General features: G+C 40.1%; 1 protein-coding gene across 7 annotated transcripts in view; it reads left to right on the forward strand.

Moving 5' to 3' along the window:
* The window catches only part of Cntn4 (contactin 4), a 993,738-nt gene that overhangs the window by 952,400 nt on the left and 27,400 nt on the right, over window positions 1–13,938 (forward strand). For 4 of the 7 annotated variants that reach the window (NM_053879.2, XM_087655636.1, XM_087655637.1 and 1 more), the window contains 3 exon segments: window positions 6,235–6,355; window positions 11,197–11,355; window positions 13,767–13,916. In NM_053879.2, coding sequence (NP_446331.1) covers window positions 6,235–6,355; window positions 11,197–11,355; window positions 13,767–13,916 — 430 coding nt within the window. 7 annotated transcript variants of the gene reach the window in all.

Raw genomic sequence — 13,938 nt, forward strand, 5'->3', positions numbered from 1 at the left:
TAAAACAGAGACTGAAGGAACACCCATTCAGAGCCTGCCCCACATGTGGCCCATACATATACAGCAACCCAATTAGACAAGATGGATGAAGCAAAGAAGTGCAGACCGACAGGAGCCGGATGTAGATCGCTCCTGAGAGACACAGCCAGAATACAGCAAATACAGAGGCGAATGCCAGCAGCAAACCACTGAACTGAGAATAGGACCCCCGTTGAAGGAATCAGAGAAAGAACTGGAAGATCTTGAAGGGGCTCGAGACCCCATATGTACAACAATGCCAAGCAACCAGAGCTTCCAGGGACTAAGCCACTACCTAAAGACTATACATGGACTGACCCTGGACTCTGACCTCATAGGTAGCAATGAATATCCTAGTAAGAGCACCAGTGGAAGGGGAAGCCCTGGGTCCTGCTAAGAGTGAACCCCCAGTGAACTAGACTGGTGGGGGGAGGGCGGCAATGGGGGGAGGGTCGGGAGGGGAACACCCATAAGGAAGGGGAGGGGGAGGGGGATGTTTGCCCGGATACCGGGAAAGGGAATAACACTCGAAATGTATATAAGAAATACTCAAGTTAATAAAAAAAAAAGTCAAAAAAAAAAAAAAAGAAAAGTTACACGGTTCAAGGAGAGTTTAAAGACCCTCAGTTATCACATACAGCCCAACGTATGGTGTATAAGAAACTTTCACAAGCCATGAAGGACCTTTCTGTTATCTGTTAGTACAAGTTAACCCAGAAGTTGGAAAGTTACATTTGAATTTATAGATTTGTTTCCAATAAAGTTGCAAGTATTTTTGTCTGCTAAAAAAAAAAAAAAAAGATAGCTTGCTTGTATGCCTTAGGCTACTATTGTATTCTTCTGTGCTCCTATGGGAGACTCATCATCATAAAGTTGGTACTCGCTCTCTTGATTCTGCAAAGACACTGGGGTGATTTATCATCTCCACGGAGTCTGAATCCAAATGCTGCAATTTTTGAAATACCTTACTTTTCAGGACAATATATATTATCACTGAATATGTGCCAAGATAAGGTTAAATCTAGAAACAATTTGTGTCTATCACTAACATTTTCCACAATTATTTTCCTGCATTATCACAGCTCTACATTCCCATTGGTAATGAATATTCGCTCTGATGACCACATTCTTGGAAGGACTAATCAGAAAGTACCAGGGTATAAAACTGAGCCTATGATTTGAAAAGCTCTTTCCTCCCTTGGCTGCCATAGAAGTATGCCTTACTGATTTTCCCATCTCATCCCCTGTGTGCCCCTTTAGGTAGATGCCCTGAAATTAACAACTCCATCTATGAGATATATTGGGAATATATTTTTAACCTAACTACTGTAATAATTCTTCCCATTACATGCATGCTTAGTTTGTTAGAGTTTGACGTGCATAACACTAAAAGAGATTTGAATGACTATACTTTCAATCCTCCCAAGGATGACATCTAAATAATATCGCTTTAGATACACAGGAGAGAAGTTAATTCATTATACCAGTGACTATCTCTGTTAGGGATTCTCTCTTGGAATATTGGTTCAGTAAGGCTGGATGAGATCACTATTATTAAGCATTCTGGATCTCTTTCATGGGGCCTACCTTAGTGAGTGTCTTAGTTTGGCTTGTATAGCTGTGAAGAGACACCATGACCAAGGCAACTGTTGTAAAAGGCATTGAAGAAAGCCTGGCAGTCTACATCCAAATATACATGGGGCTAGAGAAGGAGCTGAGAGTTCTATATCTTGATCTGGAGGCATTGAGAAGTAGATTTTCTTCTGCAGGCAGCTCAGAGGAGGTTTTCGTCTAAATAAGGCAGAACTTGAGCACTACAAAACCTCAAAACCCATCTATACCATGACACACTTCCTCCAACAAGGTCACACTTATTCCAATAAGGTCACATTTCCTAATAGTGCCACTTCCCATGGGCTAATCCTATTCAAACCACCACAGCAAAAGAGACCCTACTTCATTAAAGCATTGATGACATCAAATACCTTAAAGTCTAAAAATACACTTAGCCCCATACTTACCATTGAAGGAAATATACTTAAAACTCTAATGGCTGCATTCTCTAAAAGAAGAGTAATATTAATTGTAATAACAGGGCAGTATATGTTAACAAAACCTCTTATCAGCTAAACCAAATCATTGTTTTTCACATTAATACCAACTTCATGGGCAAAATCAATATAAAAAAATAAGATTTTTGAAAATTTTATGAGCCAGTTAGCATGGATTGATGATTGATGAATGAAAAAAGTCCCTGGCCAATCAGACCTAGTAGCCATTATGCACCATTTCAGCTGAGATGCAGAGGAAAATGTTAATGAAGCAAAGGACCAAGGAACACTTTTCATGCACAAAAGGATTCTCATTCAACCATTTGTAGTAGGACACACCTGTGGAACCAGTATTCAGGAAGCAGACGCAGAAGGATCTGAGTTTAAGACAACCATGGGCTATGTAGTGGGGTATAGACCCTGCTTTCAATAGGAAGACCTTATCTCAAAAACACCAACAAAAACAACAATAATGATTGCTTTCATTTTCTTTCCATATAGGAAATACATCTCTGTAACTAGCATTGTCACCAGGCTTAGCAATCTACTACTACTACAAACAGAGGGAAGTAGGTTAGCCACCAGTGTCACCCATGGTGATAATTTTAGGATTTCACCATTGAGAAGGAGACCACGTCCCATTCTAAACTCGGACCCATTTATATTTGTGTTTCCCGAGTCAGCATAATGAAACAATGGTGGATAGATTCAGCCTATTGGGTTTTGAGGAAAATTGTTGTGCTGTTGTTGGTATTCTCAGACGTCCTCCAGTTCTGTTTCGGAAACAGAACAGGGACCGCCATTGGAATAGGGTATAAATACACTGTTCCTCCTTTGGTTTTGGTAGGAACAAAAATGTAGACCTCAAGAACAGTTTGATCTCTCTAAAGGAAAGAACAGCCTCATTCTGAGAGAGTCTTACTTCAATCTTTAATTATTTTTTTCAGTTTGACCTTAAAACTACAAATCTCACCAAAGTTTAAGAATAGCTAAGACACATTCTTAGAACCACAAAAATTGTGTTAGTAGGTTGCTGCATGCTGAAGTAGGCTACAGTAAGTTTCCTTGACACTCATCCTTTAAGAGAATGAATCACTGAGACAGGGCAAAAATATTTCCTTAATTCCAATACAGCTTCCAACTTAAAATCAATATAGCTCCTACCTTAAAATCAATATGGCAATTTTTTATCACTTATTTTATTTGTTTACATTTCAAATGTTATTTCCCTTCCTGGTCTCCGCTCCACGAGAGGCTATCCCATTTGCCTCGCCTACCTAACCACTCCCACCTCACCCCCTATCATCCTCCTTTTCTGGGGCATCCAGCCTCTACAGGACCAAAGGCCTCCCCTCCCACTGAAGCCAGATGAGGCAGTCCTCTGCTCCATATGTAGTGGGAGCCATGGACCAGCCCATGTACACTCTTTGGTTGGTGGTTTATTCCTTGGGAGCTCTGAGGTATCCAGTTAATTGATGCTGTTTTTCTTCCTGTGGGATTGCAATTCCCTTTCAGCTCCTTCAGTCCTTCCCCTAACTCTTCCACTGAGGTCCCCAGCCTCAGTCTAGTGGTTGTCTATGAGTATCTGCATCTGTCTTAGTCAAGTTCTGGCAGAGCCTCTCAAAGGAGAGCCATACCAGGCTCCTGTCTGCAGGCATATCTTGGCTTCCATCCATAGACACCAATATGATGCCTTTTAATAAGGATTGTTAAATGTTGGAAGCCTGGAGAGATGGTTCAGCAGGTAAGAGCACTGACTGCTCTTCCAGAGGACCCAGGTTCAATTTCTAGCACCTATGGGGTAGCTCACAACTGTCTATAACTCCTGTCCCAGGATATCTGACACTCTTACATGGATATACATGCAGTCAAATCACCAGTGTACATAAAATAAACAACAACAACCAAATCAATATGGTTTCTACCTTAAAATCAATATGGCTTCAATTCTAAAGTACAGATGTCAACTACCTTAAAAATCACCCCTCTGCACACATTTCCTTTATGGGGTTTAGTTTTTAGTTAAATCACTACTTAAAGACTCATCACGTGAACAAAGGTTCAGAATGCTGATTCTCTTTACCAGCAAGGTACCTAATCATTTATCAACCATCTCGTTACTACATATTAGCTCCTGAATGCTCACAAAATCCCTGTGAAATAGGTTAGTAATCATTTTCCCATTTCTTTTTATACTGAGATGGGATCAGTATGTAATGGAACTGGTTGAGAACACAAGGGTTATAAATAAAAGGACTTTCAGATTAAAAAAAAAATCTGAGCTCTTCTTGAATTAGACTTAAGGTCTTTGACATGATTGTCTCACAAAGAAAATTGATAGGGGCCATCAGTAAGACCAGTTTAAATTTACTCTATGTTTCATAATTTGTGAATGGATTTCACATAGATATCCAGACTCATTTGATTCTCACAACATCGCACAATAGGGAAGGCATCCTTCTTTAAAAAGTCAATAAACTGAGAGGCAGACAGATTAAGAGACTTAGATGAAATCACACAGCAGGCTTGGGCCCCAAACAACTAAGTCTCCAAACTGAGTCTCTGCCTCCAGGACATACACCTGTCTTTCTTCTAATCCTAGTTGCAACAATTGGCACTCCTGACTTCTCCTTTCCCTTAGTAAATATGAGTGTGACCTGTTTTACTGGAACAAAAGAAGAAACTGGGGACTTACTGTTTTCAAATAGGGATAAGTTCTTCCTTGGAGGGGAGTATATAACTACCACCAATAACAAGGGTTTTGGCTGGGACATGGTTCAGTACAGTTAGTAAAGTGCTAAATTCAATCCCTGAACTCATAGAACACTCGGGCATGGTGGTACATGCTTAGAATCCCAATCTGAGGAGACAGAAACAGGCAGACTCCCTTGGTTGGTCTGCCAGCCAGCTTCATCTACTTGACAAGTTTTAGGCCAGTAGGAGACTCAGTGTCAAATGACAATAAGGACCATGCTTAAAGAATGACAAGTGAGGTTGTACTCTTCTACACACACACACACACACACACACACACACACACACACACAAGCAGACCACATACATATACCAGCATACACAGAAACATGTATAGACTTTATATATATATATATATATATATATATATATATATACATACACACAGAAAATAACAGTGATTAGAACTGTTTTGCTACATCCAGGGCTTACAGAAAGTTGCCTGGCCTTTTTGTGTTAGAGTTTCCTCATCTGTAAATAAGCTAACAAGACTACCTGCACCACAGAACATGTGGGAACAGAGTATGTTAACACAACTAAAGCACTTAGAAAGTCCTGGCGTATACAAAACCGTACAGCGAGTCACTTTTGGAGAAATATCAATTTCAAAGTCTGTGAATTTCTTGCTCTGTAGTTTGGATTCAGAATGAAGAGAACATTTCTAGTCTAACCCATGAACTGGTCACATCCTTACTCTCCAAGCTTCTCAATATCAAGGCTGTGAACCCAAACTCCAGGGTAGAACAGTCTTGTGGAGACATCACTTTGTATTTATAAAAAGTAGTTTTCTGGTGAGCAGTGTAAAAATGGATGTGGGCTCATAGGCATCTACACTAGGATGTAATTAGTCCTATTCATCTGCTAATCAAACATGCATTTGGCATTTGGAAAACAAATTAGCACTATTCCACACTAGATGATTCAAGATTTCCTTAGAGAGTCTGGCCTTCATAATCCTTTAATTCAAACCTGAGAGCAATCAAAATGCTGGCTGCAAGACAGGGTTCTGCTGGAAAAAAAATGCAGATACCTCTAAATGGAGGTTTGCCTCCTTTTTCCAAATATCAAATTTCAATGCCTCAGAATGCTAGTGCAGGCAATAGGCTGAGTGCAGGCTGAAGGGAACCCACAAGGCTTCATCAAAAGCCACATTGTGTAACTTTGAGTGATGCCAGCAGGGGTAGCAGACTGATCCAGACACCTGAGCTCCTGTGGAAGATAAGCTCTCGGACAACATTGGTGTTCTTATCTCTCAGGCTGGCTCACATAGTTCTAATAGCCACGGCATGCATCACTAATGTTCTCATCAGCCAGTGTAAAATAAATCCATTAGTCATAGTGTCCTTCATGTGATAATGATATTTAGGGCTCATTAAAAAGTAATTGTAGCCACTTTCCTCTACTTTATCAGCAGGATTCAGCTGGTGATTTGATGATCCGAAACATCCAACTGAAGCATGCTGGGAAATATGTCTGCATGGTCCAAACAAGTGTGGACAAACTCTCTGCTGCTGCGGACCTGATTGTAAGAGGTATTCAACTTTTATTCTTATTTCTTATTGCTAGCTTTTTTGCCCTTTCAATATTTCTATGGGATATACTCTACTACAGCAACATAAAAACCTCAGTGGCTTTGAATTATGTTAGAACAGTGTAAGATAGCCAAAATGCACAGTGGTTAACAGTCTATAGATGTTTCCTGAACATGCATTTTTTTTCATGAAAAATGGATAACGAGAAAATGCACTGAGAAAGTCCAGTTCTCATACTAAATTGAATGCCCCAGTTAGGACTACTGAATTGACAGGTGTTTTATAATAACAGAAACAATTAATTAAAGAAATAATTCAACTAGCCCTTTTATACTTCATCCAGACTAAACCATGTTAGTGTTTTAAGCTAGTAGTGTAACAGGGGCTTAAGTTAACTCATTTTCCCCTAAAATTATGAGGATTGTGTTTACTGCTCTGGAGATAGTAGGATCTGGGAGACTGGAGCTGAGAAATGAGGCAGACAAGGAGTCTCACACAATAGCCAGCGCTATTCAGTGCATCAGACAACTTACACTCTGAGGGTTAAAAAAGGTTACCTAAGTAAAGTTCTCATGGGCTCATGTATTCAATCACAAGGACATATCACACATAGCAAAGCCATGTTGTTCCATAGAGGCATATAAACATTTAACTGAATAACACCAGTAGGCAATAATAAGAAAGCTGAAGTAAACTCATTCCTATACCCTACATCTGGGAAGAGCAAGAAAGCACACTCAAGAACAACTCTGTGGTTTGAAGAATCTGAGGTCACAAGGGTCTTTTCTTGTTTTCTTGGAGTTTCTCAAAAGTACCCAGTATTCTCCTAATGCAATTCCATTCCTGGCCCATGTTCCAAGAAGGCTACCTTGATTTTAAACTATGACTTGATAAGGAAACCAACACCCATTTGCTTAGAATGTAGTGAATAGGAGGGTATCTCATACATCAACCTTGGGGAGACTCTTAGTACCAACTTAAACTGTGCAGATAGGGCTACCCTAAATGAGTCCACTAGCTGGAGAAAATTCCAGGCTTCAAATCAATTTATGAAAGAAATATAAGGTCTTTAAGATTTTTTTAAAAAGAGAAGCTTGCTTCAAACTAACAATCCTCTTCCCTCAGCCCCTTGAGTGATGAAGTTACTGATGTGTGCCAACACACCTGATCAATGGCAAAATAAAAAAGGGAGTTGTCCACCCACTATACAGAAATAATAATGAAGAAAAGGTAAAATCCACACCAGTTACACTGAAAGCCGAGACCATAAAGAAAGAATGATTAGCACCACAAACCACAGGAACAAGAAAGACAGGACCAGAGGCCAAGTCCAAACTATGAAATTTTGCCTTAGTTTCTCTCCTTACTTATATAACAGCTGGCCAGAGACTGTAGATCTTTAGGGTAAGCATACTGTCTTCTAAAGAAGAAGAAGAAGAAGAAGAAGAAGAAGAAGAAGAAGAAGAAGAAGAAGAAGAAGAAGAAGAAGAAGAAGAAGAAGAAGAAGAAGAAGAAGAAGAAGAAGAAGAAGAAGAAGAAGAAGAAGAAGAAGAAGAAGAAGAAGAAGAAGAAGAAGAAGAAGAAGAAGAAGAAGAAGAAGAAGAAGAAGAAGAAGAAGAAGAAGAAGAAGAAGAAGAAGAGGAGGAAGAAGAAGAGGAAGAAGAAGAGGAAGAAGAAAAGAAGAAGAGGAGGACGAGGAGGAGGAGGAGGACGAGGAGGAGGACGAAGAAAGAAAGAAGGAAAGAAAGGAAGAAAGAAAGAAAGAAAGAAAGAAAGAAAGAAAGAAAGAAAGAAAGAAAGAAAATGAGAGTTGTTGTGTGCATGCAGTACTCTGAGAGACCAGAAGAGGGTGGGGGATCAAAGTGATTTCCAGGAGTAATAGATGGTTGTGAGCTACCATAATGACACTGAGATTTGAACATTGGTCCTGCAGAACAGCAGCCAGTGTTCTTAACCATTAAATTCTTTCTAACCCATCAAAAGAAAAAAAATCAATGAAAATTAAAAGCTTTATGAAACTGTGTACCCAACAGTTTTTTGTTTGCTTGCTTGTTTAAGCCTTAAACTTGCAATCAGGCTAAAGATATAACTACATGGTACAGCATTTGCCCAGCAAGCATTAAAGCCTTGAGCTCCACACCCAATTCTGCTAAACAAAGAAGCAAACAAACAAAAGCCAACCCAAAGCATCAAGATAATCTCAGGCCCCCAAACTCATTAATCAGAATTCCTAACTGTTGGTGATGGGGATTTCGGGCCAGCCACCTGAGCCTAAAATACAAACCCTGGCTCAGGATTCAAGGCAGGGTGAATCTGAGTGCACAGGGAATAAGCTATTTTGAGAATCAATAGAAAGTATTGCCGTGTGCCCTGAGCAGATGTGAGGGGGAAATGTACAGGAATTAGCAACTTAATTGTCAAGAGAGGTTAAAGAAATACTGCATTCCCATCATGACTGCTTTAGCTACCTGGTAATTGCCTTAAAAGAATATGAGCCTTAAAGTTAAAGGCCAGACTTAAAAAAAATCGAAAATTATATTTTCAACTTAGGTAGATGTGCCCACAGAATAATGTATAGAAATGTGTTTATTTCCATTTTAAAAACACACCAGAGCTGATCTACTCTCCCCTTAGGGACAAAGGAATTCTGTTGCTGGTAATTTATCCTCTACTTAATTAGGATAATGTTCAGATCAGCAGTTTAAAAACCAATAAATTAGACTAATAAATATTTAAATCAGTAGTACTTGAAGTTCTTAAATGATATTGTATACTTCATTTCACAGAAAATAGCATTGCATACCAAAAGGAATTTGCAAACGCAGTCTAAAAGAAAGTCTAGCCTAATCAGTTAATAAGGCCAATAAATTAATAAGACACTTAAAGCCACAATCTTTCATCTTATCTCCTCCTTCTCTGTCTTTGCATCTTTCATCCACACTGCAGTGAGGAGACAGAAATGTATTCTACTGCCCTTAAGAGATTTTTATATTTGGAATGAGTGTGGGTTTGTATGTTGACTCTGGAACCTTCAATTCCTTGATGCCTGCTTTACTTAATCTGCAACTGTCTCATGGCCACCAGTAAGGCTTCCCTTCCCCGAGTAAGAGGCAAACACCAACTTCAAAATAGTTGTCCTTGTGCCGTGACAAAAACAGCTCATGTTTTGTTCAGTGGACATTTTGTTGTTGCCGTTGTAGTTGTTGTTGTTGTTGTTGAAAGAGAGATCCAATTTCCCTACAACAAAGTAAACCAGCCCTAAAAGCACAGCTACACACTGGTGGGAATGGGTGTCAGGAAGATAAAGGATGACAGGGACCCCGAAAGCATCATTTTCCCTCCACTGCCAGGTCTGTACCACCCCTTCATTTGCTTCCTACACGGTGGCCACAAAGGGACTCAGATAGCTCCTATTGTTTAATTCTTTGAGCAGTTAAAGGGGAACACTTTTCTATTTCTGGAGATTCTAAAGGCTCTCAAACAACATTCATAAAGAGAAAGGGTAGAAATACCAGGAGGAGAAAGCTAGTCAGATACAAAGGAGCATAGATTGTCTTCTGGACTTTACCTGATTATTAGGAGTAAAGACCAAAGGTCACCTCAGCTCTGTCTAGATGACATTAGACTGGCTTGCTGAAATGTCACCATGGAAAATTAATCAGTTCCAATATACACACTTGCAGGCATTTCATTCAGGAGTAGGGGAAAGAAGATATATTTAGCCTCACCTGCGAGTCTATAAAAGTGATTTTAAAGGAGCAGAAAGAATGCAGGGTGTTGCACAAAGGTGAAGGAGATTTCCAAACAAAATCATACCTGGGAATTTCCATTATCCTTTTCCTACTCCATGAGACGTGGCCTTTTTACCCTGTTCCTGTGGCATAGCCCAGTAATCTTTTGAGACTATATTTGATTGCTAATTTGGGGATTATAAAATACTTCTTAGGAATCTCTCCTTATGTCTGCCCAACAAGAAAGGGTTTGTCAGCCAATAAACTCATCATCACCTTCTCTTCCAAGGTAATAAACTGATATCTGAGCTACATTTTTTTTTTTTGGTTCTTTTTTTTCGGAGCTGGGGACCGAACCCAGGGCCTTGTGCTTCCTAGGTAAGCGCTCTACCACTGAGCTAAATCCCCAGCCCCTCTGAGCTACATTTTTAAAAACTCATTTAACTGTCTGGCCACAGCTTCTAATACTGGCAACTAGGAAATTCCTGTGCCTTTTCTCTGACCCTCTTGCTGTCTCACTTCCTAATTGTTTTTCTGTCTCTCTGTGCATGATCTCCACACCGCTATTCAAATAGGATTTCTTTCCTTTTCAATGGTTTAAGTACACAGAAGTAGAGAAGCAATAACCATCAGGAGGACAAGTAGAAAAATATGGGTATGTCTTAGAGAAACTAACATCCCAACCCAGGTTTGGAATTACTTCAAAGAGGAGGGATGGTCCTATGACTCTTGAGAACTGGCCATTTTCACAGCAGTCCCCTGACTTGAAAGTACACGCAGCTGCTGAGTACAGTGGAGACAGCAGGTGGTGCCCCAACCTTCTCTCCCAGCAGCAGGACATTCCATTGTAATTCTTCCTTTGCCTACTTGTGTTTCACCTGGTATTCTGTGAGCCTCTGCAAAGAGGTGGCATATGTCAGTTCACTGCTCTAGGTTCAAAGTTAAACTAGGCTCTTGTTACCCAGTAGATGTTAAAAAAGGAATTATGGAACAGAAACGTAAGTAGTTAAACAAATGATTGAATGATTCAGTACCCCATTTAAGTGAGTAGGTTGTATACTTGGACATTTGGGTCTGCTGTCCCATTCTGAATGCCTTGCCCTCTCCCAGGTCCTCCAGGTCCTCCTGAGGCTGTGACCATAGACGAAATCACAGACACCACTGCTCAGCTGTCCTGGAGACCTGGACCTGACAACCACAGCCCCATCACCATGTATGTCATCCAAGCTAGGACTCCATTCTCCGTGGGCTGGCAAGCAGTCAGTACAGGTACCACATTGCATGCTGGGTGGTGTTGTCTATCAGGGCCTTCTAGAATGAAGTGTAAATGGAATATGGAAGAAGATAAGACATCGAGGTCAACACAGTTGCAAATGATATATTGCATCTGTGTCTCCCAGACACAAGCCAGCTCTACTATGATGCCCCTAATGCTTTCCTCCACACTAACTTACCCTACTGCCATTGGACCTGAGCATCAGCACCTATTGAATGATTGGTGTGCTGTGCTGAGTGCTTTTATTTCCTTAGCAAGCTTCAAACTATTTATAAAAATAAAACGAATTGACCTTGTATTACCTAAAATCACCTCTGTTCCACAGTTATCCACGTTAGAAAGTACTGGAAAATGCAAGCCTACAATCAGGGTCTTTACAATGCTCATGGACAGCTGTCTAGAATATTATATCTCAGGACTGTGTGAAGCCTTTTGTCTTACTTCCTCCACCTGTACTTGTACTGTACATTTGGAGATGACGGGGCATGAAAATGTTTCAATCAGTTTCACAAGCTCCACTCTTTGCTTTCTTTCTCCTTTTCTGCTCGTGGGTAAGGCTCCTGTGCCATTTTGACAAATACTTGGGAGAAACAGTTTGAGAGAGATAAAAAATGTATTTTGGTTCCTAGTTTTAGAGATTTTGGTCAAAGATTGGCTGGCTTCAATGCTTGGGGTCTGAAGCCAGTCAGAATACCATGATGGTGAGAACATGGGAGTTCAGAGCTGGAAACTTGGTGATATCTAGGAAACATGAGAGTCAGGAAGGAACCAGAAAAGTATACTCTTCAGAGGAGTATCCCAGTGACATCACCTCCAAGGTTTTGTCATGTCCCAAACTACCACTAGTAGTCTAGGGCAACACTTTCAGCATGTGGTACTTTAAGAGAGATTCCAAGTTCAAGCTATAGCACTGCTCTAACTATAAGTAGTGGCACATTGTTATTGAAGTGAAGTAATTCTCATATACTCTTTATTACACCAGTTCACTCAAGTAAGACACCAGTTGCTGATACTATCAGTCACAAAGTCTTCAAGGGTCAAAAGTGTTTTATTAGATAATTCAAGGTTCCCATGTTCTTCTGCATTTACTATATAATGTGGAGTCTATATATAATCCTTACAGCTATTCTATCAGTAAGGTAAATTTTTTATATTCTCTCTAAAAGTTTGCCATTGTTCCTCTTGAACAATCAAAGGAAAGGAAGTTCTACAGAGTTCTGTCAGTGAAGATAATGATCCAGTTTCCTTATCTTTCTTCCTAAAGCACCTCTTTGAATCCTTAGAAAGGCAATGTTTACAGACAAGAAACCACTTCTAAGATGTGATAAACTTAAGGAATTGGAGGGAGGCAGTTGATGAAAATATACTTGAGGTCCTTAAAAATTTAACACGCTATTTTAACAATTGGATTGACATTCTTATATAAGTTTCATGAAATTGAACCTAATATTTACTTCTCCTCAAGACATCAAGACCACACAGCAGTCCCTTGGGACACTAAACGAGTGTGTATCTTGCTTGTAGAAACTTCTGTTTGTCTAATTTTTACCTCAAATGTCATCTCAGTAAAAAGAAAGAAAGAGAGAGAGAGAGAGAGAGAGAGAGAGAAAGAAAGAAAGGAAGGAAGGAAGGAAGGAAGGAAGGAAGGAAGGAAGAAAAAGATTAGCAGGTGATGGGATTGGGAAAATGCTTAAGACCTATGAGCAATGACAATAAAATTTTACCAAAAGAAATATAGTATTAATATGAACGAATAAAGAAAGATAAAAATATTGTTACTACTGATCCACCGATAGGAACAACCATGTTATGACTTGAACATGAAATGTCCCCAACAGGGTCATGTGATGAAAGTTATATGCTAAGCCACTGGCACTATTTTGGGAGAGGATAAAAGCTTAGGAAGTAGGTCTAGCTGGAGGTGGTATGTCATTAGAGTATTCCTTTGAAGAATATCATGTCTTGGACCCCTTTCTGTTTCTGTTTCCCAAACACCATTTTTCCAGCTCTGAGATACCATGTTCCCATCACCATAGTATTTTGCCTAGCTTCAGGTTTCAAGGATTGAAGCCTGCCAACCTTTGACCAACACCTTGAATACCCTGTGCCAAATAAACCCTTATCCCTCTTGAGCTTTTACTCTGAAGTATTCGTCAAAGTGACAGGAGTCTAACACAGAAGCAGTAAAGGGAAGAAAAGATAGCACAGACAAGAATTTGTGAATTTGGTGTAGAAGCATGTTCATATGTCTTCATCACTATCCCAGTAGGATAATGACAATGCCCTCCCTGGAAGTGGTGGTGGTGATGGTAGTAGTAGGAGATGCTCCTATAATCGCCTCTATATTTCGTTGCCCTCAGTGGATCCTCTTAAACCTTCTCACCCACCTTTTGATATCTTCCAGTTCCAGAACTCGTTGATGGGAAGACATTCACAGCAACTGTGGTGGGTTTGAACCCCTGGGTTGAATATGAATTCCGCACTGTTGCAGCTAATGTGATTGGCATTGGGGAACCCAGCAGGCCCTCAGAGAAACGGAGGACTGAAGAGGCTCGTGAGTACCACCCAAGATACAC

This window comes from Rattus norvegicus, chromosome 4 (assembly GCF_021556685.1).
Source record: "Rattus norvegicus strain SHRSP/BbbUtx chromosome 4, alternate assembly SHRSP_T2T, whole genome shotgun sequence".
NCBI classification, from domain to species: Eukaryota; Metazoa; Chordata; class Mammalia; order Rodentia; family Muridae; genus Rattus; species Rattus norvegicus.